Source organism: Pinus tabuliformis, chromosome 1_1 (assembly GCF_031772625.1).
Source record: "Pinus tabuliformis cultivar Carrire ecotype Pingquan chromosome 1_1, CPIR1, whole genome shotgun sequence".
Classification (NCBI taxonomy): domain Eukaryota; kingdom Viridiplantae; phylum Streptophyta; class Pinopsida; order Pinales; family Pinaceae; genus Pinus; species Pinus tabuliformis.
Genome location: NC_142297.1, coordinates 33345681 through 33368785, shown reverse-complemented (window position 1 = coordinate 33368785; position 23105 = coordinate 33345681). Strand labels below are relative to the sequence as shown.

General features: G+C 37.8%; 1 protein-coding gene and 1 pseudogene across 1 annotated transcript in view; one reads left to right on the top strand and one right to left on the bottom strand.

The window, feature by feature from the left end:
* LOC149211456 (protein HLB1-like) overlaps positions 1–23105 on the bottom strand; it is a 257251-nt gene that overhangs the window by 108975 nt on the left and 125171 nt on the right. The window contains exon 7 of the mRNA XM_089391501.1: positions 23–52. Within this exon, the coding sequence (XP_089247627.1) occupies positions 23–52 (30 nt within the window). The remainder of the gene's footprint in view (positions 1–22; positions 53–23105) is intronic.
* LOC149211457 (uncharacterized) lies at positions 9600–10402 on the top strand (annotated as a pseudogene).

Genomic DNA, 23105 nt, shown 5'->3' with positions numbered 1-23105 from the left:
AGATGACAGATTAGAACAATACCTGCAACGCAAGCCCCCAATTATTAAGTGCCTGTATACAAAAGTTTAGCATGGTCATAAACTAAACAACAAATTTTGCTTTAATAATGCAGTAAAAGAAACAAATACAAAAACTGAAGAATGCACTACAGCAAAATGAATATGAACACTTTTGCACGATAATTAGACGATCGATGCAAAACACTACTTATGTTCCTCCCATCTATGAAGCTTTTATTTTTGTTGCTTAGCAAATTGCAATGAGTATACAATACATTTTCAAAAAAACATCACTTATAGTCGTTGAAATTTGGTACCGGAGGACAGGTGGCTCCCTTAGGCTTTGATCTTTGCCCTAGGGAAAAGTGTCCAAAAGAATTTAATTTTTCTCCTAAAGTGACTTTATAATTTTATAAAGTTAAATCTAATTTAAAAGTGACTTTAAGTGATAAAGTTACTAAGTCTAATTTTATAGTGACTTTTATAAAGTCAATGAAAAATTAGAAAAGAAAAGTGACTTTGGAAATAAATGACTAAGTGGGTCTTTATTAAAATGGGGTGAATTAAAAAATAAAAAGTGAGATTTAAATGAGCATTTAATCTCAGCCATTGATCTAAACCTATTTCAGCCATTGGATTTAGAGATCACCCAAAAGTCACTTGGATCACCCAAAAGTCACTTAGAATTATATTAAGGGAGGAAAAGATCACATTCGATTCAATTCTTTCATGAGCAAATTGAGAGAAGGAGAGCAAGAGAGCAAGGGAGATTTCTGGGCGGTGTAACAGTTGCGGAGTATCAGCAACTGTGTATCAGCAACAGCAGCGGTGTATCAGCAGTTGTGTATCAGCAACAGCAGCGGTGTATCAGCAACAGCAGCGGTGTATCAGCAGCTGTGTATCAGCAACAGCAGCGGTGTATCAGCAGCTGTGTATCAGCAACAGCAGTGGTGTATCAGCAGCTGTGTATCAGCAACAGCAACGGTGTATCAGCAGCGATGTATCAGCAGCAGTGTAACAGCTGCGGAGTATCAGCAGCGGTGTATCAGCAAGGCTGAGATAAGTTGTAAAAGTCTGTTTGCTGATTTTTTGCTGAACATTTCTCCTACTGTAAAAAGGCATTTTCCAGAAATAAAGAAGAGCTCTCAAACTGGTTTTCCCCAAGAGTTGTAGGGGGTTTTTCCAGGGTCACATTGACCAAAAATATCAGTGTTTAAATGTGTTTTAATGGCTGTTTATTACTGCTGATTTTTATTTCTGCAATTTTCAGCATTCTGTAAAAATTTCCAGAATTTGTGTTTTCAGCAATATTTATTTTTTTCGGCTTGTTAAATGTATGGTTATGGGAAAGGGCATTTAACTATATGGGAGAAATAAGGAGAAACTGAAAACCGGGGTGGGAAATGAGAAATTTCTACATGGTATCAGAGCTTGAGTGCTGAAGGGCAGTTTGGGACAGCAAAAAGAAAAATTACAGTCGCTGATTTTTCACTCAGAAAATTCCAGCAAGCTGATTTTTCATAAACAGCAGTTTTATCTTTACTACAGCAGTGCTATTTTTCAGTTTTAGGACAGCAAGATGTCATTGGGATTGAGGGTGGAGGATAGGCTGGATGGGCATACAAATTACAGCGTTTGGAAGGAGAGAATGCAGAGTATCTTTGAGGAGGCAGAAGTCTGGGATATCATGGTGCATATCACACAGAACCCTGTTGTTGTGCCTACTGATGCTACTCAATTGACAGCTTATAATAAAAAAACAACAAGGGTAAGAGGTTGATTCTAGACGGAATCAAAGACCATTGCATTCCTCATGTGAGAGGAAATAGCAATGCCCATGAGATGTGGACAGCATTGTCCAATCTCTACCAGAGTACCAATGAGAACCGGAAGATGATCCTGAAGAAGCAGCTGAAGAACATTAAGATGGGTAATGATAGTGCAGCTGAATATCTCACAAAGATTACTAATGTGAGAGATGAGTTGGCAGCGATTGGAGAGGCCATTTCACCCACTGAGTTGGTGCGGATTGCAGTGAATGGCCTCCCCCGTTCATGGTTGAACTTTGTTGATGGGGTTTGTGCACGTGAGACCCTTCCCACATGGGAGAGGTTTTGGGATGATTGCATTCAGACAGAGATCAGGAAAGGTCAACTTGGGGCAACGAAGCCAGTTGAGTAGGATGAAGATGTAGCACTGGTGGCAGGAGGCAAGAAAGGCAAAGGGAAGAAGCAGGCTTCCACAAGCAGTGGTGGGGGCAAAGGCAAAGGTAAAGGTAAACAGGGGAACACACAGAAGGACTATTCCAAAGTGAAGTGTTGGAATTGTCAAAAGATGGGACACTATGCAATTGTGTGTCCGGAGAAAAAGAAGAAGGGGAAGAAATAGGACGTGGCAGCTTCAGCAGAGATTGAGGACTTTGCTGGTCGTTTTGACCGAGAGTTTGCATTCACTACGTGTGAGTCCTCTAGTGCAGGATCACCTGCCACACAGGTTCAGAAGGAGCATGCTTTTCCATCGATTAGCGGAGCATCTTCAGGTATCTTGTATGTGGACAGTGGGGCTTCACGTCATATGACAGGAGTTCGTGAGTACTTCTCAGAGCTTTCAGAGAGTGGCATTGATATTGAGGTAGTACTCGGTGATGACAGAGTTGTTAGCGCAGTCGGGGTGGGGACAGTGACATTTCAGAGGGAGTCCAAACCTCCCTTGAAGGTGTCAGAGGTTCTTTATGTGCCAGGGATGAGGAAGAACCTCATATCTGTCTCAGCTTTAGAGGACAGAGGATATGAGGTACTGTTCAGGGGAGGACAGGTGTTGATGTATCCCAGGGGCACTCCAGCTGATTCAGCTAGAGTGATAGGTGTACGCCATGCAAAGGTGTACAAATTTGCATTCCAACCCCTTTTGGCATTGAGCAGTAGTACCGACAGCAGAACTAGCAGTTATGAGCTGTGTGAGATTTGGCACCACAGGATAGATACATATTTGCAAGGGATGGGTTTCACAAAGAGTGAGGCAGATCCGAACCTTTACTTTATTGTGATTGGTGAGGAGCCTCTCATTCTGGTGCTGTATGTGGATGACTTGATCATTACAGGTGCAGAGAGACTCATACAGCACTGCAAGAGAGATCTTGCGACAGAGTTTGAGATGAAAGACATCGGCTTGATGCATTACTTTTTGGGTTTGGAGGTGTGGCAGGAGGAGGGGCATTTCTTCCTGGGGCAGGGGAAGTATATTGTGGACATCCTTAGCAGATTCCACATGGAGGATTGTAGACCCATGTCGACACCAATGATCACCAACTGGAAGAAGCTTCATGCTTCGGATTCCGAGTTGGTGGATCCCACATTGTACAGGCAGCTGATTGGTTCCTTGATTTATTTGGTCAACACTAGACCAGATATCTGTTTTGCAGTCAACACGATGAGTCAGTTTCTATGTGAGCCTAAGAAGGTTCACTGGGTGGCTGCAAAACACATTTTGCGGTACTTGCAGGGGACAGTGGATTATGGTCTGGACTACAGGCAGGGAGATGGAGTGAGATTGGCAGGATACACTGATTCTGATTGGGTAGGTTGTGCTTCTGATAGGAAGAGCACTTCAGGGTGTTGTTTTGGGTTGGGTTCAGCAGTAGTGTCATGGTTCAGCCGGAAGCAGCAGTCAGTAGCATTGAATTCAGCGGAAGCAGAGTATATGGCAGCCAATCTAGCTAGTTGTGAGGCTATCTGGCTTCGCAAGATGTTGTTTGGCTTATTTGGTCAGTCGTTGAGACCTTCAGTGATTTACTGTGATAATCAGAGTTGCATTAAACTCACGGAGAATCCAGTATTTCATGACAGGTCAAAGCATATCGAGATCAAATATCATTTCATCAAAGACTATGTTCAGAAGGGAGTTGTGAAGCTTGAGTATATTTCCACTGATGAGCGGGTTGCAGATATTCTTACCAAAGCCTTACCACGGGGCAAGCATGTCTACTTCAGAGACAAGATGGGTGTGGTGAGGAACACCTTCCTCAGTAAGAGGGAGTGTTGAAATTTGGTACCGGAGGACAGGTGGTTCCCTTAGACTTTGATCTTAGGCCTAGGGAAAAGTGTCCAAAAGAATTTAATTTTTCTCCTAAAGTGACTTTATAATTTTATAAAGTTAAATCTAATTTAAAAGTGACTTTAAGTGATAAAGTTACTAAGTCTAATTTTAAAGTGACTTTTATAAAGTCAATGAAAAATTAGAAAGGAAAAGTGACTTTGGAAATAAATGACTAAGTGGGTCTTTATTAAAGTGGGGTGAATTAAAAAATAAAAAGTGAGATTTAAATGAGCATTTAATCTCAGCCATTGATCTAAACCTATTTCAGCCATTGGATTTAGAGATCACCCAAAAGTCACTTGGATCACCCAAAAGTCACTTGGAGTTATATTAAGGGAGGAAAAGGAGGAAAAGATCACATTCGATTCAATTTTTTCATCAGCAGATTGAGAGAAGGAGAGCAAGGGAAATTTCTGGGCGGTGTAACAGCTACGGAGTATCAGTAGCTGTGTATCAGCAACAGCAGCGGTGTATCAGCAGTTGTGTATCAGCAACAGCAGCAGTGTATCAGCAGCTGTGTATCAGCAACAGCAGCGGTGTATCAGCAGCTATGTATCAGCAACAGCAGCGGTGTATCAGCAACAGCAGCGGTGTATCAGCAATAGCAGCGGTGTATCAGCAGCTGTGTATCAGCAACAGCAACGGTGTATCAGCAGCGGTGTAACAGCTGCGGAGTATCAGCAGCGGTGTATCAGCAAGGCTGAGTTTCAGCAAGGCTGAGTTTCAGCAAGGCTGAGATAAGTTGTAAAAGTCTGTTTGCTGATTTTTTGCTGAACATTTCTCCTACTGTAAAAAGGCATTTTCCAGAAATAAAGAAGAGCTCTCAAACTGGTTTTCCCCAAGAGTTGTAGGGGGTTTTTCCAGGGTCACATTGACCAAAAATATCAGTGTTTAAATGTGTTTTAATGGTTGTTTATTACTGCTGATTTTTATTTCTGCAATTTCCAACATTCTGTAAAAATTTCCAGAATTTGTGTTTTCAGCAATATTTATTTTTTTCGGCTTGTTAAATGTATGGTTATGGGAAAGGGCATTTAACTATATGGGAGAAATAAGGAGAAACTGAAAACCGGGGTGGGAAATGAGAAATTTCTACAATAGTTGCAAATTGGAAAATTAATCTGCACAGAATGATGAAAATTGGCAGCTGAAGGACGAATTTCCTTGAATAAAATTTCATCTTTGACTATTCTAGAGTGACTTTCTACAAATAGAAAGTCATGTCTATCATTGCAACCATGACTTTCCAAAATTAGTAAGTCACCTTGCTTCAATTAGTTTAATCATAAATGTTATTAATATTATTATTATTACACTTATGATACTATAATATCATCTAAAAAGGAATTTCATGTCATCTCTCCTACTCAGCACTAAATAATGTCACTTCACATCTCTCTCCTTGATGGCAAATCAAACTCTCTCATTCAATGATACATTACTCTCTCTCTCTTATCGGATTCATTCCCCTCTCTCTCTTTAATTCTCTTACGCACCTCTTACACTCTCTCACTGTTATGAATAAATATATAGGAAATAATGTAAATGATAATAAGCATAAATAATTATTAGTTAATTAGTAATTAGATTGAAGAGGCATATCTAAATTAGACATGACTCTCCATGAAGAGACGCTTGATATATAAGCAAGCCTCTCGTTCTCATTGTAAATCATCTTATTCATATTCACACATTTACTATATAATATTTGTATCCTGGTGGATATCTTTATATTCCAAGTCTTCTGGATTAATTAATTTGTAGAAGGAACTTTGTTCGCTTCACTTGCACACTTTAATGACTCGTCATAAAACATTCCTCTTACACCACTTTAATGCATATGATAGACTTCTCCTTAATGGCTCCAATTACTAAGGCATGTGTTCTCCTTTATGGCACAAGTCACTAAGGCATGTGTACTCCCTCTTGATGGCATCAGTTACTAAGGCAAGTGTACCTCCTTTATGGCATAAGTTACACTGCGATTTTGGCATATGTAACTTCTCCTCAAGACATGGGAGTTACTCCATGAATTCGACCTCCTTCCTCTTCCTATATATTTGTGCCTCTCATCCTCTCTACAACTCACTTGTGCATTGTGAAAGGAGAGTACGAACTTGAGAAAGAGAGAACTCCACAGACTAGAGAAGAATTGAGAGAGAGAGAGAGAGAGACTTGAAGAGGAAGAGCGGAATGTAATATTCCTAATTGGAAAATAACAATAAATACCAAAAACATGAACTAGGAACAACAGTTAAAATTAAAATCCAAGAACCCAAATTAGAACACCATAGAAAATAAGCACAATAACTGAGCCATTTTATTAATCTTGAGAATGATGAGTACAATGAGTAAGGAAAATGGAACCTATGCTTGTTACTGCAAGCTATGCAAAACCCAGGTGAGACAACTCTGATCTGGAGGAAATACTGGCCCAAACTGGTATTGCGCACTAACAAGATATTATTGTCGATGCTGCTAAAATGGGACTAAAGATTCTACTCTGAAGAATGAAGGAAACTAACACACATAAAATAAACTCAATAAAATAAACACTCAGAAATATAGAAACCAAACATGGCGGAAAAGGCCTTAGCCTTACAGCATCCCTCACATTCTCATTACTTATCAATTCAATGTACAAAGAATGATAATAGTACAAATAAATACATGAGGAAATTGGTCTCAAGATAGTACGTCTATCTTGGACACTATGGTTGAGAAAAAATCTCAACAACACACTAATCTAGGAGCCTAACTAGTTGGAGAGAATCTCTCAACCAACTAAGCCTAAATTGACTCCTAACCATGAGGACCAAACTCAATCTAGAAAGGTAGGATTAAATCCTAACTTTCATGATTTTAATTAATTTAATTATTTGGACATAGAATTGTTTTTAATGTGAGAGTGAGGCTAACATCCCCCCCTCCAATGATAAGTCCAAATTAAGAACCAGGAACCATATTCCAAGTTCTCATGCTGAAACTGTTGATCCTCAAAAAACATTTGCCTAAAAAACAGCCAAAGCTGGATGCTGAAGAAACTGCAATATGAAGAGACCATGAGTCAGCTGCATGTCTGATTCATCTCTGAATGTCGCTTGACAACTCCATCACGTGCCAAGCTACAAAAGGATCAAATTGTCCTTTGCTTGAAATCAGCATCTTGTGTCCACTAACAAAATTTGATGAACGCCCACTGGCGTATTTGTTTGTCCACTGACAAAAGTTGATGAACGCCCATTAGCTGATGGCATTGAAAAACAACTCACTGGCTCACTGGTGTACTCCCCCGTTCAAATGCACAAGAGTACGATCTTCATTTTTACTGTTGGCTGCAATATGTGTGGGTGAATTCGATTGTAAAACTTATACAATCTTCTAACCGTGGATGACCATTCCCAGGGATCAATCCATGAATAATCGATATTTAATCTGCTTGATTGTTGTTGTTTGTTGCATTATGTTGATGAATGATTTGACTTGCCACAATGGTGACAAGGATGGAGATCAAAACACTGATCTTCCAGATGACCGGTTCTTTGACAATGAAGGCATTTTGGTTTGACTGCAACTTCAGTTTGCATGTATTGTTGTTTGTCTTCAACTTTCTCATGGCTTGTTAATGTGATTTGATCAAGAAATCCTGCACTAACAATGTTAATGGGCCTTGAATAATTGGGATATGCAATTTGACGTTATATTTGACATATCCTAAGCCTCCTGGATTTCTATTACTTTGAATTTCTTCCCATGGCTTGATGATTGGTTTGGAAGAAAGTTGAACTAGATCAGGGACCATTTCGATACTTGAAGTTGGTTGGATCAATGATTTGGAATTAACATCTTTATCTTCATTTGTGCGGATGAAAGACATGGAAACATCACTCTTCTGTTGCAACTCATCTTTTAGAAGTTGCGACTCCAGTTGAAGAAACTCGATCATTTCATGTGCATGTTGTAGGATTCATTGAAATATCAACAAGAGTTGATTTGCTGATTTGCAACATGTCTTCAACAGTTGAGAGGATCAAATTGTCAAGAATCTTTAATAACTAAATGCTTTTCGCCATGTGAACTTGCTAGAACTCACGCTCGCTTGCTTTTAATACTTACTAGATTTTTAGAACTTGCTCGCTTGATGACGATCGCTTTGCTTGAATGCTTCACTAACACTTTGTGAATGCTTCAATCAACTTCACACTGGCTCGTTTGTTGTAGATGTCGTGCTTTGAACTTTCACACTTGATTTTGACATGCTCGCTTGCTTGGTTGTGTGAATGACACGCTTGCTTGCTAAACATTGGCTTGATTTTATGCTCACTTGAAGAATAGAAAACTAGAATTCACAATCGTTTGATGATGATTTCTTGCTAGATGGCGTGCTTGAGCTTGTTTGATTGATTACTGACACTTTGTGCTTTATTGAATGTACTCACTAAATGTGCTAATTTTTAAAAAATAGGGTGTCGAACACTATCGAAAATGCACCCAAGAGACAAATGACAAGTTCAATCTTGATGACTCAGTTGAAGACTTACTTGACTTAATGTATTCACCTTAACAATTCAAATTAGGGTGTCGGTTACAACCGAGAATGCACCCGTACAATTCAGTTAAAAAATGTTTATCTGCAAGTGATACAAAAAGTGTTGATGATGTTGATGTCGTCTTGGCTTGAAATGCTTGATTTTGTAGCGTCCTTAACTTGATTGCTTTGATTACATGATGTGAAATGTGCTTGCTTGGAAGATCATTTTATCAAGTTGATGATGTGACGCTTTGTGCTTGTGTACTTAAGCTTGATTACAAGAGCTTGATTAAGCGTTCTTATACTTAAGCTTGCTTATGTGCATGTAATTGTTTAAGCATAATACAAAGAAAGTATTTTGATAATCTAAACAAAAGTCATGCATACGCATTCATTGCACACGATGTACCTAAGATCCCCTTACTCAATTTCGGGCGGATCTAGGACACAAGCACCACAAAAATTATGATTTTATTAATTACTGAACTACATCATTCTTCAATGTCACAACTTTGTCTTGGAAACTTCTCAATGAGAATGTCACACTTGCAAACTTTGGAAGCAAATCGTCTTCAAAAAACTGCCTGCACTGACTCAATCGCTCTCAAAGTAAAAAAATTACTTTGGATTACAATAATGACTTTCACCCAAACAGATTCACTTATCGCTCCAAATATTACAAAAGGCAACTTATCACTCTAAAAAAAGTTATGCAAATTAAAAAACATGTCCTTATGACTCCATTAACTTTATCATGATTGGAAATCTTGGAAAAAAAAACTTTCATAACTTTATTTCTCCTATAATAAAATTTAATGCACCTAATGCACTAATCCTTTTTCTTTTGTCACTCCTTATATCTCCCAAAATTATCCACCACTCTTCCCTAGCAAAAAAAATGTGGTTCATCAACTCGATTTGATAACTGATTTGCTTGGCACACCCTCCCTAGAAGCCATCACAAGGGTTCGTAATGAAAAAACTGGGATTGCATACCCCAGAAGGCAAAAGCTGGGGATTTCTTAGTCGTGTGTACCCTGTTAGGCGTAGTTGAAGCAGGAATTAAAATCCTAAATTGGAAGGGACGAGATTTACAGAGGGAATAAGGTTCCTTCCTTTCTGTTAGAGCGCAAAATGGGTAATAGGGCAGAAGAAGGTCGAGAAGACAATTGGTATGGATGATTTTTGGCCTCTGGAGGGAAACAATGTAAACCAAGTTCAGATTGTTCCTATAAAGAAACAAGCGCAGGAAAAATATCCAATAGCCAGTGACAAAAAGAAACCTATTGTTCCATATATTGGGCACATACCACACGGATTTTTCGAGGACCAAATGAGAGGTTTTTTAGCCAGTTTGGGGCAATCAAACGATGTCGAATCGCCCGAAACAGGAAGACTGGAGGATCAAAGCACTATGACTTCATTGAGTTTGAGTCCCCTATCGTTGCTGAAATTGTTGTTGATTGCATGCACAACTACCTTTTATTTGAACACATACAAGTTCAGCTTGTTCCACCTGAAAAGATTCACCCACAGCTATGGAAGGGATCAAATCGCAAGTTTAAGCTAATAAAGTGGCAGAGGATTCAAATGAAACATCATAATCGGGAGAGAACAGCAAAAGAGCAAGATCATTTGATGAAAGCAATACTGAAAAGGGATGCAAAACGTTGCAAGAAGATCTAAGTTGCTGGTATTGAATATGACTATCCACACATTATTGATGGCTTTCCGCACGCTCGACATTCTGATTCCCAGTGTTGGCAACAACTTTGAGGCACGTGATTTCCATTCTGCGCCTCCTGGCTACAGTAACTACCTGGTGTTCAGTATGGTGATTGATATTCAATGTTCCGTCACCGCTTGATCGATTCGTGGGTGCAGTCATATCATCCATAACCATCCCATTATTGATTGCTTACCCATCTGTATCCTACTGCAAATCAGATAAAAATTGATCTCCTTCAAGGAGATTATAGCAATGAAATCAATCCCATAATGAAATCAAACTGCTTCAAACATGTGGGCATTATGCAGAGACTGAATTTCCATCAAATTTCTAAAGTTGGTAATCGTATATTCCTCTGATCTCTGCTTGCTCGGCGGCCTCTACCCAAAATCAACTGGCTTGAAACAATATGATTTCCAAGCTCCTTGGGTTGTTTTCTCAGCCTGACACTCTCTGCTTCCTCAAAACCTAATTAGAAACAATTTCTCTGCAACAAGAATCATAGGTTGTGATGATTTTTCAAGCTGCAGTAATGATTTTGAGCTTGTGGGCACCCGCAGATTGCTTTCTTCTCCGCTTCTTCGAAAGACCCAAAAAGAAACAACAAAATACTCAGCTGGATCTGCACCCAAACAAACTTTTGAAGCTGCAGCTATGGTTTGTGGCATGATATCTTCAGTGGCACCAAACAAGCAGCACATCGCTTGAAATTTTTATTCGGACTCTCAGATTTGAAAGCTGTCGAGCTGCATGGAAATCTCACTCAAGCACAACGAATTAATGCCCTTGAACAATTCAGAAAACAAGAAGTTGATTTTCTTATTGCGACCGATGTAGCAGCTTGGGCCCTGGACATCATCGGTGTTAAAACAATTATAAATCTTGGCTCTGAAAAAAGTCTGGCCAAACTCCCAATTTGGAGGCACAATGTTCCAGGATGTGGAGGTCTTGCGGTCACTGCCAGTTATTCTGAAGGAGAGGCTCTGCATATCCAGTTGGTGAAAATGAACATTTGTGTATTCTTCATCAACAACATAGCTCTGTATCATTTACATGATCCACCATGGGGGATGGCCAATGGTCGGCACTGTTTGCCATGACAGATTTCGACCCAATTGCAGAGAAGGTTAACAAAAATCAATGCAAAATAAACCCTGGGATTTGACCCTCATAACACAAAACACTCAACAACGCAGCTACAAATAGACCTTCTAGTTATCTTAATCCCAAGGGCAAACTGTGAGCTCTGATACCACATGAAGGAAACTAACACACATAAAATAAACTCAATAAAATAAACACTCAGAAATATAGAAACCAGACATGGCGAAAAAGGCCTCAGCCTTACAGCATTCCTCACATTCTCATTATTAATCAATCCAATGTACAAAGAATGATAATAGTACAAATAAATACATGAGGAAGTTGGTCTCAAGATAGTACGTCTATCTTGGACACTATGGTTGAGAAAATATCTCAACAACACACTAATGTAGGAGCCTAACTAGTTGGAGAGAATCTCTAAACCAACTAAGCCTAAATTGACTCCTAACCATGAGGAACAAACTCAATCTAGAAAGGTAGGATTAAATCCTAACTTTCATGATTTTAATTAATTTAATTATTTGAACTTAGAATTGTTTTTAATGTGAGAGTAAGGCTAACAAAAAATGCCTGGATCACCCTGAAATTGCAACTACGTGCTCCAATCCTCATACCCAGAAAGGGTTTGGCCCAACTCCAAGCCAAAATTGAACCCACAAAGTGATGCAAATTTACCAGCTAATCAGCAATACACCCTGTTATAAGGATGAGGATTTCGAGCCCGAGTATCACCCGGAAAATTCTGTAAACATAGCCAAGGACTCCTCTCAATAAACCCACAAAAACCCAGAAAGGTTTTGGGCTGAATCCACCGATCCCCGGTGACCCCCAACAAGTGTGAATTGCCCAATTTGGCTAGAAAACGCCCGACAACTTTGATACTACTGAATTGAGGACAAATCTACCACAAGAAATTTCTCCTAGCTCCAACTAAATTCTCCACTGAGAAATACATCCTATCTCCAGTCCTGATCTCTCTCAGCACCACTTCTTTAAACAATTGTGCAACACTTGGTCAAATAGCTTTTGCGCCCCTGCCAAAAGATAGAAAAAATGACCCAGATAATAGCCTCCAATCTAGCCCGGTGAAACGTTGTCCAAACTTCAGTCTAACAAATAGAAAAATCACTGCAAAAGCTCGGAGCCTCTAACCCACACGTGCCCCCAAGATATTATTGTTGTTGCTGCTAGAATGGGACTAAATATTCTACTAAAAAGGCTGACATCATACTCATTCAACCGTGGTTTATGGATTTTGGTACATTCATGTTAAACATAGAGAAACAAGTTTTGACGTTTCCTTATAAAGGGAAAATGGTCATGTTTCGAGACATAACAAGTAAATCAAAATCAATAAAATCTTCATTAGAAGACCTTGAGGATATCTCAGACTTGATGTTTCAAGATAACGAAAAAACTATATCAAAGAAGCAAAATAGCTTGAAGAAATCATCTACAGCAAAGACAAAAATTTCGCGCCTCAAAGATCACCAAGAAAAACTACTCAAACAAGTCAAGAAAGCTAAAGCATCAAAAAAGGAATTCAAGGAGCATTTATTAGAACAAGAAGAAGAAAATTTACGTTTAAGGAGCCTTAACCAAACACTAGTAGATCAAATCAAGTGTTTAAAAGACGAAAAGCGTGAACGCCAAAATGAAGTTGACTCGGAAAATGAGGAATGCTTACATCTCAAAAATCATAATCAAAATCTGCTAAAACAGATTAAAAAACTTAAGGACGAAAAGAAATCAGTGACGAATAGATTCAAAGAACGTGTCACAAAGGAAGCATCAAAATCTCCAAATGTAGCAGTCCAAACTGAAGAAACAAACATCAATACCAATAATCTCGCAGTTCAGGCAAATACAAACCCTATTGAAGAAAAACATACTCAGATTTTGTCGATCAAACAGAGGACACCCCAAATAAGGATCCAATAGTTAAGTCAACAACAACAATGCTTGATGGAAATCAGGAAACTACCACAAAAATGTTTAAGTAAGTTCAAACAAGAAAAATTCCTTATCTACATCTAAATCACAAGAGTAGACAGCTTAATAAATCTACAAATCTATAACACGCAAAACATAAATAACAAGCTTATGTTCCGAAGAAAATTGAGGTGAGCTCAATCCAGTCATACGATAACTATTCACCACACAGCTCCAAGGGTCAGAAGATTTCCCATAGGATTAATCTAGGATGGTCTAATCCGTTTTCAGTACGACAATTTTGTCTATCGCTCAAAACATCATATCTTCTTGTATCAACAAAGATGAAAGCTCAGAAATAAGAAGATATGTTGAACAACATAAGAGAATCGATCCTTCATCAATAAGCTTTGAGGACAAAGCTTTTTGAAGGGTTAGGCAATGTAAAGAACTAAATTTATATAAAAATAAACACAAATAATGTAAAAAACAACAAATAAGATTAATCATTAATTAGTTAGCAATTAATGAAAAGGTATGTCCCTAAAAGACAAAATCGTTAGTGAAAAGGTACTTACCTGGCTATATATACAGGACCCTCATTCTCATTTGTACTCATCCTACATCAATTCTTTATATAATATACAATTTACACTTACTATCGTACAATGGATGTATTTGTCTATGAAGTATTTTAAATATTTACGTTGCGTATATGACCCTTGGTCATTACAAAGCCCATGTCACCAAAGAAATGGAAGAAGTTGAAAAGAAGAAATCAAAAAAGAGGAAGTGAAATATCTCTACTATCACTGAGATAATCTCCTCCACCAAGTTCTTTTCAGTTTCAGATACCTATCATGGTAACATTATGAGCACAATAGGATGCATCATTTTAGGGATGACATCATAATAGCATACGATTGAAGCAAGAGCGCATGATATAATTATAAGAAGCTTGAAAGATAGTTGAAGTAGAAGTATATAGCAAGTCATCATAAGGAGGAAGGAGCTCTTGATAACCTCACTGAAAGCATAAGTAGTACTTATGGGTAGAAGAAAGTCATCTAGCATATAGTTCATCATACATCATCATCATTAGGAAGGAGCATTTGCAAGATGAGGATAATCAAGATCCTTTGTTTGAATCTTCATTAGAAGGTTCATCACTCTTGGGAGAAGCAAGTGTCTCGAATTCCATCTTGTATGGGCTTCATGGTTTAATAAGGATTATGGTATGGTAACAGAAGAATACAACATAATTGAAGAACTTTCAAGCAAGGAAAGGAAACAGTTGAATGAGGAAAGGAAGGAAGGAGGTATGTATGCATGTATTTGATTGAGTCATGTCTTCATATGGTTGCATGGGTAAATGCTTTATCTCATTAACATGCTCAAAGAAAAGGGATCTCTTCCTTTGGAAAGATGCATAAAGACATGGTTCACATATTGAAAAGATGAAATCAACATAATATGTCCTCATATGGAATATGAGGTGGTTGACAAAGATAAAGGAACTACGGATGGGAGTACCTGGGAAACAATATGTCAAGAAAGAAAGAAGAGATCATTAAAGATGCAACTACGATCACATAAGGAATCAACATTCGATGAATAGAAGGATTTGGTATGGTATATCCATGGGAAAGGTATGAAGACCTTGATAAAATCTGAAAAGAAAGAAGACACTGGACATTGGAAATTTTGGAGATATGTCTATGACTATGTAGGATATTACAAGAAGCAAATGTCATGATGAAAGGCTATCACAAAAAGTAACTTTGATTTGATGTTCATTTTTTTATTTTTGAACAACACATGGATGGGTTGATACAGGGGTGATACAGGGCTACCAAAGAGAGTTGTAGATGTCACCTACAACTAGCACTCATGTGGTTGGATGAAAGATCCTAAACGAAACATAACTTGGAAGAGGTAGTTGTCTGAAGAAAAGCTAGATGTGGATTAGAAGCTCACTTTCCGGTGAAGAAAAGGATGACATGACTGACATGGTTTGTGAAGGAAAGTGATGGATGGTCGAAGCCCTACAAAGAAGTCTTGAAAGATGAATGCTCCATAATGATAAAGATGAAATTCATGACATCGAAAGGAGGAGCTCTTCAAGCAGTTGAAGGTCCCATGATCTCCACCAAAGAACAAGTGAGTTGTTGAAAACAAGTCCCTAGTTAAGAGGGAGCTTGGACAAGTCCCTGGATAAGAGGGAGCTTGGGTACATTCCTTTATAGGAATGGGTATATCTTCCCTGGTTAAGAGGGAGAGATAGATACATCATTCTTGTCTTCATATTGTGAAGAAAGAATGGAGGATTGGGTAAGCATCTGGCATCTGATACTCTTTGAAGATGTGGTAGGGCATCCAAGATAAGAGTAGTCGAAGAGGACCGATATTCTTTGAGGACTAGGAATCCAAGATAAGAATAGTCCTGGAAGGACATATCCTATGAACACCCGGGTGGGGTATGTGCCTTGAGAGACAATGATGATGGTGTCTGTCAATCATTAGTCTCGCCAGCATTGTGCTCTTATCTTGTGGAGAGATAGAGTTGTTAGCTAAGTTGCATGAAACGCCAAGAAGTTTCGGAGTTTTTGAAACGGGAACATTTAGAAACGCCACCTCCCAAAAATGGAAATGTTGGCTGAAACTTCAACCGAAACGTCATATATGTATCTACAGATATATATATATATATATATATATATATATATATATATATAAGTGAATAACACATTATCATGTAAGAAAAAAGGGAATAAGACCCATAGATGACATTTTAGAAGGAAAAACAAGTCTATATTAACTCTCAGATGAATACATGATGGTCGAGTTTTGGCCGAGTTTCGACCAAGTTTCAGAGTTTCGGGTACGAGTACGGTTCGAAACGCTGGGTTCCAAGAAGTTTCGTGCAACACAGGTTGTTAGTCAAGGCTTTGCTATGTGACAATGTTGGTTGATATGATGCTAAACAAATTGGTTACCAATCTGACTCTTCTTATGAGAATTCTTCAAATTGAGACTGTCCAAGTACTTTGTATGGATTATGAATATCTCCCTAGTTAAGAGGGAGTGTTGAAATATGAAACTAGGTTCAGTCTTCATAATGATATATGTAATCATGATTTTATGTATTTAATGTAAAGAGAAAAATAAATTATTAATGTTCTCAAGGTATGGGTTTCATGCTCAAGGGAAATTTATTTTTAGGTCCAACACCCATTGAGTGCTCCTAGGTTTGTCATAAAGTCTATTGAGTCATTGAAGACCCATTTGGGCATGTTACATATTGTAAAGAAAATTTATTCGAGTCAAAATAAAGTCAAAAGAGCCTCCAAGACCTCGTTATGATGCAAGCAACAAGTTGGCTTAGAGACAGTTACAAGTCGGCCTACAAACATGGACAAGAAACCTATATAAAGGAGACTTTGACCTCACTTGAGGTCATTCACTTTGCTCACACAAGTTTGATCACAAGAGAAAGAAAGGTGCAAAGAAGAGAAATACAAGAGGGAGAAAAGAAAGTCAAGTTTTTGGGATTGGTTCTAGGTTATCTTTCTCACACGTGCGAAGTAGATTAGGGCATCTTTTTGCAGCAGCAAGTACCGAATTGTAGTCATCATCTAGGGTCAATTTTTGGGTCAAGGACTGTCTTGCAAAGTTGAATTATCAAGGAAAAGAATTCAAGTCAAGCGAAGGAGAAAGGAAGCAAATTCACCCATCTTCTAGCCACACGTGTGAACTAGGTTCTCTGCAGAAGAATTTGCTGGCCAGGTCGAAGTTGCAAAAGAATCTGCTAGGCAGGTCCAAGTTCCAAAAGAATTTGCTGGATAGGTCGAAGTTGCAGAAGAATCTACTAGGGATTGAAATTGCAGAAGTTGTTGAGGTCAACGTTGTTGGAAAGCAGGAAAGATCTAACTTGGTCTTACAACGTCTCAATCAAGGATCATAGGTCTTGGAATTCAGCAATTGAAGTTCTATAAGAAGAGAAGAATTCTTGTGGGTTTTCCTCTCAGTTGGAGAGGATTTAGTCGTTGCTAATTGCCTACATCTTATGTCCTTTGTCTTATTGTTCTTTATGGTTTGGTAGTTGTTTGATGAAGAGAATACTAATAATAATTACATGAAAGAAAAAAGCTAATAAATGTAAAAATACATCACAAACAGTTATGAAAGTAAGAGAAATCATCTACACTTGCTCCCCCTAGATTTACCAACACCTGTGTCTATTAATACAATGACATTTTCTTTCTTTATATCTTCCTTTAGCTTTAGGGTTTGTGGTTGCCTTATTCCTATGATAGCTAGGGAAATTCATGGCATAGCCTCTTCTTCCGAATCTATGTTTGGGGCTTCATTTTCCTCATTACTATTTGTCTGAGTCACTACTCGTAGCGTCCTCTTGTTCTACTTCACAATTGTAGAGTTTTTGTGTGTTGCATTTGTGTCCTAGTGAAAATTTGTCCCCACACTTTCAGCATTTTCCATCTTTCTTCCTTTCAAAGCTCGAATTTAGGTTACCTTCTTCTCGCAATTGAAGTGGTATATACTTGTTAGGCTTATCCAATGAATTTTTACTTGATTTTTCAAAACTAGTATATGATGACTTACTGAATTTATTTTTTTGTTCAATAAGCATTGTTGAATGTTTGGCTTCTTTGATAGTTTGTGGTTTGTACAATTTCAATTTTGCACAAATATAGTCTTTAAGTCCACATCTATATATTTTTAGCAGTTGTGTATCAGTAAATCATCCTTTTTGTGAAGCCAAAACTTCCCATTTGTGGGTATATTCACTTACAAACCCCTTTTGCTTGACATGAACATATTTGTGTAGACATCATCTTCTTCTTCATCGAAGAATCCTTTTAGCAAGGCATCCACGAAATTATTCCAATGAAAATAATGGGCATCACATTTGCCAAACCACCATAGGAACCAATCATATGCTTCTGCTTCCAAATTGTTGGATATCGTCATGATTTTCTCACAACCTTAAGGTGGGTTTGATTCGAAAATGGCTTCCATTTTATTAACCCAAACAATAGTGCCTTTATGGTCTTTACCATCACACTTGTGTAGCTCCTTTTTAATCCGCTGATAGTTCTTTTTTGGAAATTTAGTGTAATATTTGCTACCTAAAAACCATAACTCAGGTGGATTTGCAAGTTCATGCACATTTTTGTTTTCTAGGTTGGATTCTGGTCTTTAAAAAGTTGTTCGCTATGGTTGTCAAGTCTTTTGGTGGTTTCGTCAATTTTGTCATCTCTTTGTAGTATTTTCTCCATCATCAGCGTTAACTTTTCTTTCCCTTCATTAAATTTTGTTTGTGATTTTTCTAAGTTACCAACATGGTATCGCACGCTATTGACTTCATCCTTATAGCGGTTAACTTCGGCTTGTAACTCCTCGTTGCTTACCATCTTCTTCTTATTTTTCATGGTTGAACCCACTTTATATATATATATATATATATATATATATATAATTTTTTTTATTATAATTATATAATTAACTTTAACAAACTATGTAATATAACTTATATATTATATAAGTCACACAATGATATGAATGAGATTATAGGATATGGCGGTAGGCGAAAAGACGGTGGGAGTCGACAGCAACAATGGCAGGGGCAAAGCAATAACGAGAAGATGGCAGCGGTTCGGAAATGGAGACAACACGTGGTCAACAGGATAGAATTGTCAGAAAGGAGGCGGAGATTCGAAAGGTGGTGGTTTGCCTGGGATGCGACGGTTGAGCAAGAACAAGGCGGTTCAGGTGAAAACAATTACGCAGAAATTGGCTAGAATATGTGATTGAAATGATGGAGGAATGCAACAGATGGTGCGGGGAGCAAAACGGAGCAATTTTTGTGGCAACATTCATTGTGACTTCAGGATAATTTGGGTTGTGATCTTTTGAGGTTGGGCTGTGCAGATCAAGAAGACTTCGTTGACCTGGTTTAGAGACCTAATCTAAGAGTTGAAGCTCCTTGATGGCAGAAATTACTCAGCATCTATGGGCATTTGTCTGAAGCATATTTGGACCCTTTGTTTGATACATCTTGCAAATTGTCAATGCCAAATTTGTGGCAAAATCCTATTGTATTTGGTAGTTGAGACAAGCCTAATTCAAAGCAAACTATCTAGGGATTACTACAATCATATTTGATGTTTATTCTCTGAGGTTGTTTGATTGTCATGATCAGTGGTAGACATCTTCAAGCATATTCTTGCCATCAACTCAAGTGCACCTTCAGAACTCTTGGCCAAGTAAATCAGTGACATCTTCAGTAGTATATTTGGATCAACCGTTCTTGAGGTATGAAAATTATCATTGAAGGAATTCCAAGAGAAGTATACGTTGAAGAAGGCAAGATTGTAGCTTTCATCAGCATTACAAAAGGTCTAACTTGTAAAACCATTGCACTGCATTGTTGTTGGAGCTCTTCAATGTTGTGTTATATGATTGAATGCTTGTTAAGAAGCCTGTTCAAGTTGCAGTAAGTTAAATGTACTGGTTAGAGCATTGACAAGATATTGAGATGTCAAGATCTGTTACTACTAATGTGAATATGTATGATAGTTAGGGTTTGACAAAGTATGACTTAGCTATTGACAAAGTTGCAGCTTGATGACATGTGGGATATAGTGATATGGTTTGACAGTATCGGTTGTTGAAAAAAAAGGACAGAGGATGCGTTGCGCAGATTTGTATTATCAGAAGAGTTATTGTTGAATCTAGTTTTGACAGAAAGTGTTGAGCAGTGTTATTGGTCTATGTGGGAAGTTAATGAATGTAGTGATTCTAACTTGCTTGTTGAGCCAAGATAATATCTATAGGTTTGATGATAGCTTGATGCAACTTGAGCACAAGATAACTAAGTTTTTGAAGCTAGGGTTTGATGTATATATCGAGCAAAGGCGATTTGATTGAGCAGAGATCGTATTGCAGTTTTTTTTTTTGTATTGATATTGAGCACAGGTGGAATCAGTCTGAAAATTGTGAAATGTGGTTTGCTTGTTAAATAGGGTGTTAGGGTGGTACAAGGAAAGAGAGGGAAGTTTCCTTCAAGTCGAAGCCTGAGAACACTTCAGTGTAGCAGGGTGTTGCTAGGGCAGGTTGGACGTTATGCAGGGCGTTGGAGCGTCCTTCTAATTGGAGCTTGTAAACTAGGGCATTGGAGCGTCCCTCTAATTGGAGCTACTAAACTAGGGTGTTGGAGATGGTAAATCAGGGCGTTGGAGCATCCTTTAAGTTGGAGCCTCCTTCAGTTGATGCTGAAAATCTTGGTAGTTGGAGCTTCCTAGTTGATGTAAATTTTGAACACCTATATTAAGAACCATTTGGTGTTTCTTTTTAGTCGAAAGGGTTTCCACCTAAAAATCTCGTCTACAATTTTTGATATTTTGTATTCTTGAATGGTGTTGATGATTTATGTTTTGATCTGATTCTAATGTGAATTAATGCGCTAAAGATTAAACATTAACTATTTGAATTGAAATATTGATTCATCCTCTCTCAATATTTCCAACATTTTCATCACATTAGTGATATTGTTTACAGAGATATAGTTACACTCTAGTACGTACCAACAGAGGAGCAAACAACAGACATTTTAACCAAGGCATTGCTAGGGAACAAATTTGTTTCCTCAAAGAGAAGTTGGGTATCGTATAGAACAACTTCCTCTCTAAAAGGGAGTGTTGACTGGAGTAGAGAAGTATGGATTTTGCTTGCCTAGGTGCTCAAGCTAGTAGAGAGACCCACAAGACAACCACTTTAGCAGAATATTAATTTATTTAACGATTTCCTAAAATTAGACTTAAGAAAAAAATAAAATATTAAATTAACTTATGATTTAATCTCAGCCCTTCATCAAGATCTAATCTCAACTATTGAGTGTGAAATATGGGATGAAATGAACAAAGTCTTTCCTTCAAGTTAAATACTCCAGAACACTTGGAATACGTAAATCTTCATTTAGGATACAATAATATGTATTAAATATGTATGAATAAGAATTATGATACAATTGAGAGTGAGGGTCCTGTATATATAGCCAAGAAGTACCCTTTCACGAAGAGTCATGTCTATAGAGACATCCCTCTTTGTTTAGCTATTTATTATTTAATTACATATTATTATGATTATTATTTATTATCTATATTTATTATTTTTACATAAATTATGTTCATAACATTGCCTTCCCCATCAAAAAGCTTTGTCCTCAAAGCTTGTTGATGAAAGGACTTGATAATGTCTTCTCATCTTGGGACAGTCATCTTCATTGATACAAGTTGATATGATCCTTGGAGTGACATATAAAATTGTCACACGGAGGAAGGATTTGATGATCCTAAATTGATCTTCTATGGAATATTCTCATCACTGGAAATTCGTAACGAGCTGTCATCGTAGAACTGGATTGAGGTTATTTCAATATTCTTCGGAACATCAGCAACTTGTTTCTATTCTGAATGGTACATATACGTAGCTTGGTTGAGTTGTCTACTCTCATGATTCAGATGTCGATAGGGAACCTTTTTGGTTTTACTTTCCCTTATTAGGTATGTGGAAATTTTTTGATTTCCTTCTGGTACTGCGGTTGTTGAGTTAGGTACACAATCTTCGTTTGGAATTTTCATCATCATAAGACGTGACGAATGGTTGGTCATGTGGAGTGGAAAACTATTGGAAACGACACGAATGAACCTCTTGACCCTTCGGTGAATGAGCACTACTGCAAATAATTTTTGGTCCTCGAGTTTATGGTTTGTTGTAGAGAGATTGGTGATTTGTAAGAATGGTATGGTTGTCCAATTGTGAATGATGTGGACAATAGCGTTTAGATGGTAGTGCGATAGTGAAATGGAAAAGACACAGCAGTGGCTTGGAGGAAGAGACGTGTCACAACGAACAGAGACTAGCGGCAGTTTGGTCAGGCAACGACTATGTTGTTGAGTGTTGTGGTAGCGGACACTCCAGATAGCAGTGCAAACGGAAATGTGGGACGGCGGTCGACGGAACTAAGGAGAATGGCACATCGTGGGACTAACTTGCCATGGATCGTGGTGGTTATGTCAGTGGCGGCGGCTTGAATTACACAGCATCCCAGGTAAAATCATATAGACAGGGTTGTATGGTTGGGCAACGTCATATAGAAGACTTTCGGCTGCAAGTAAATAAAAATGAATATTATTTCTTTTTGTATTGATATATATATATATCTATATTATATATATATATAGATAGATAGATATATATATATATATTTAATAAATCCTTTGTATTTTGGTATATTTATTTTTTTCGCCCTTTTTTTAATATAATCCTTTTTTTATAATACTCCGTTTTTTTAATATATTTTTTTTTTGTCTTATTTATAAACTTGTGTTTTTTCTAATATTTTTTTTATTTTTATCTCTTTTAGTTTTTTCTATAATTTTTTTATGGCCGAAGGCCTCAGGAAAAATGGAGAATCTCCAGAACTTGTAGCGAAACACTTGAATTGCAACAGCAATAAAGTTGACGAAGAGTAAATGGCCAAGGGCCTGGATCGAAGAGCGCGACTCTCTGCAGCGGTGGGGCAGCCAAAGGATCAAACTTGGCTTTGATACCAAATAAAATGAACAAAGTTTGTTCTTCAAGTTAAATACTCCAGAACACTTGGAATATGTAAATCTCCATTTAGGATAC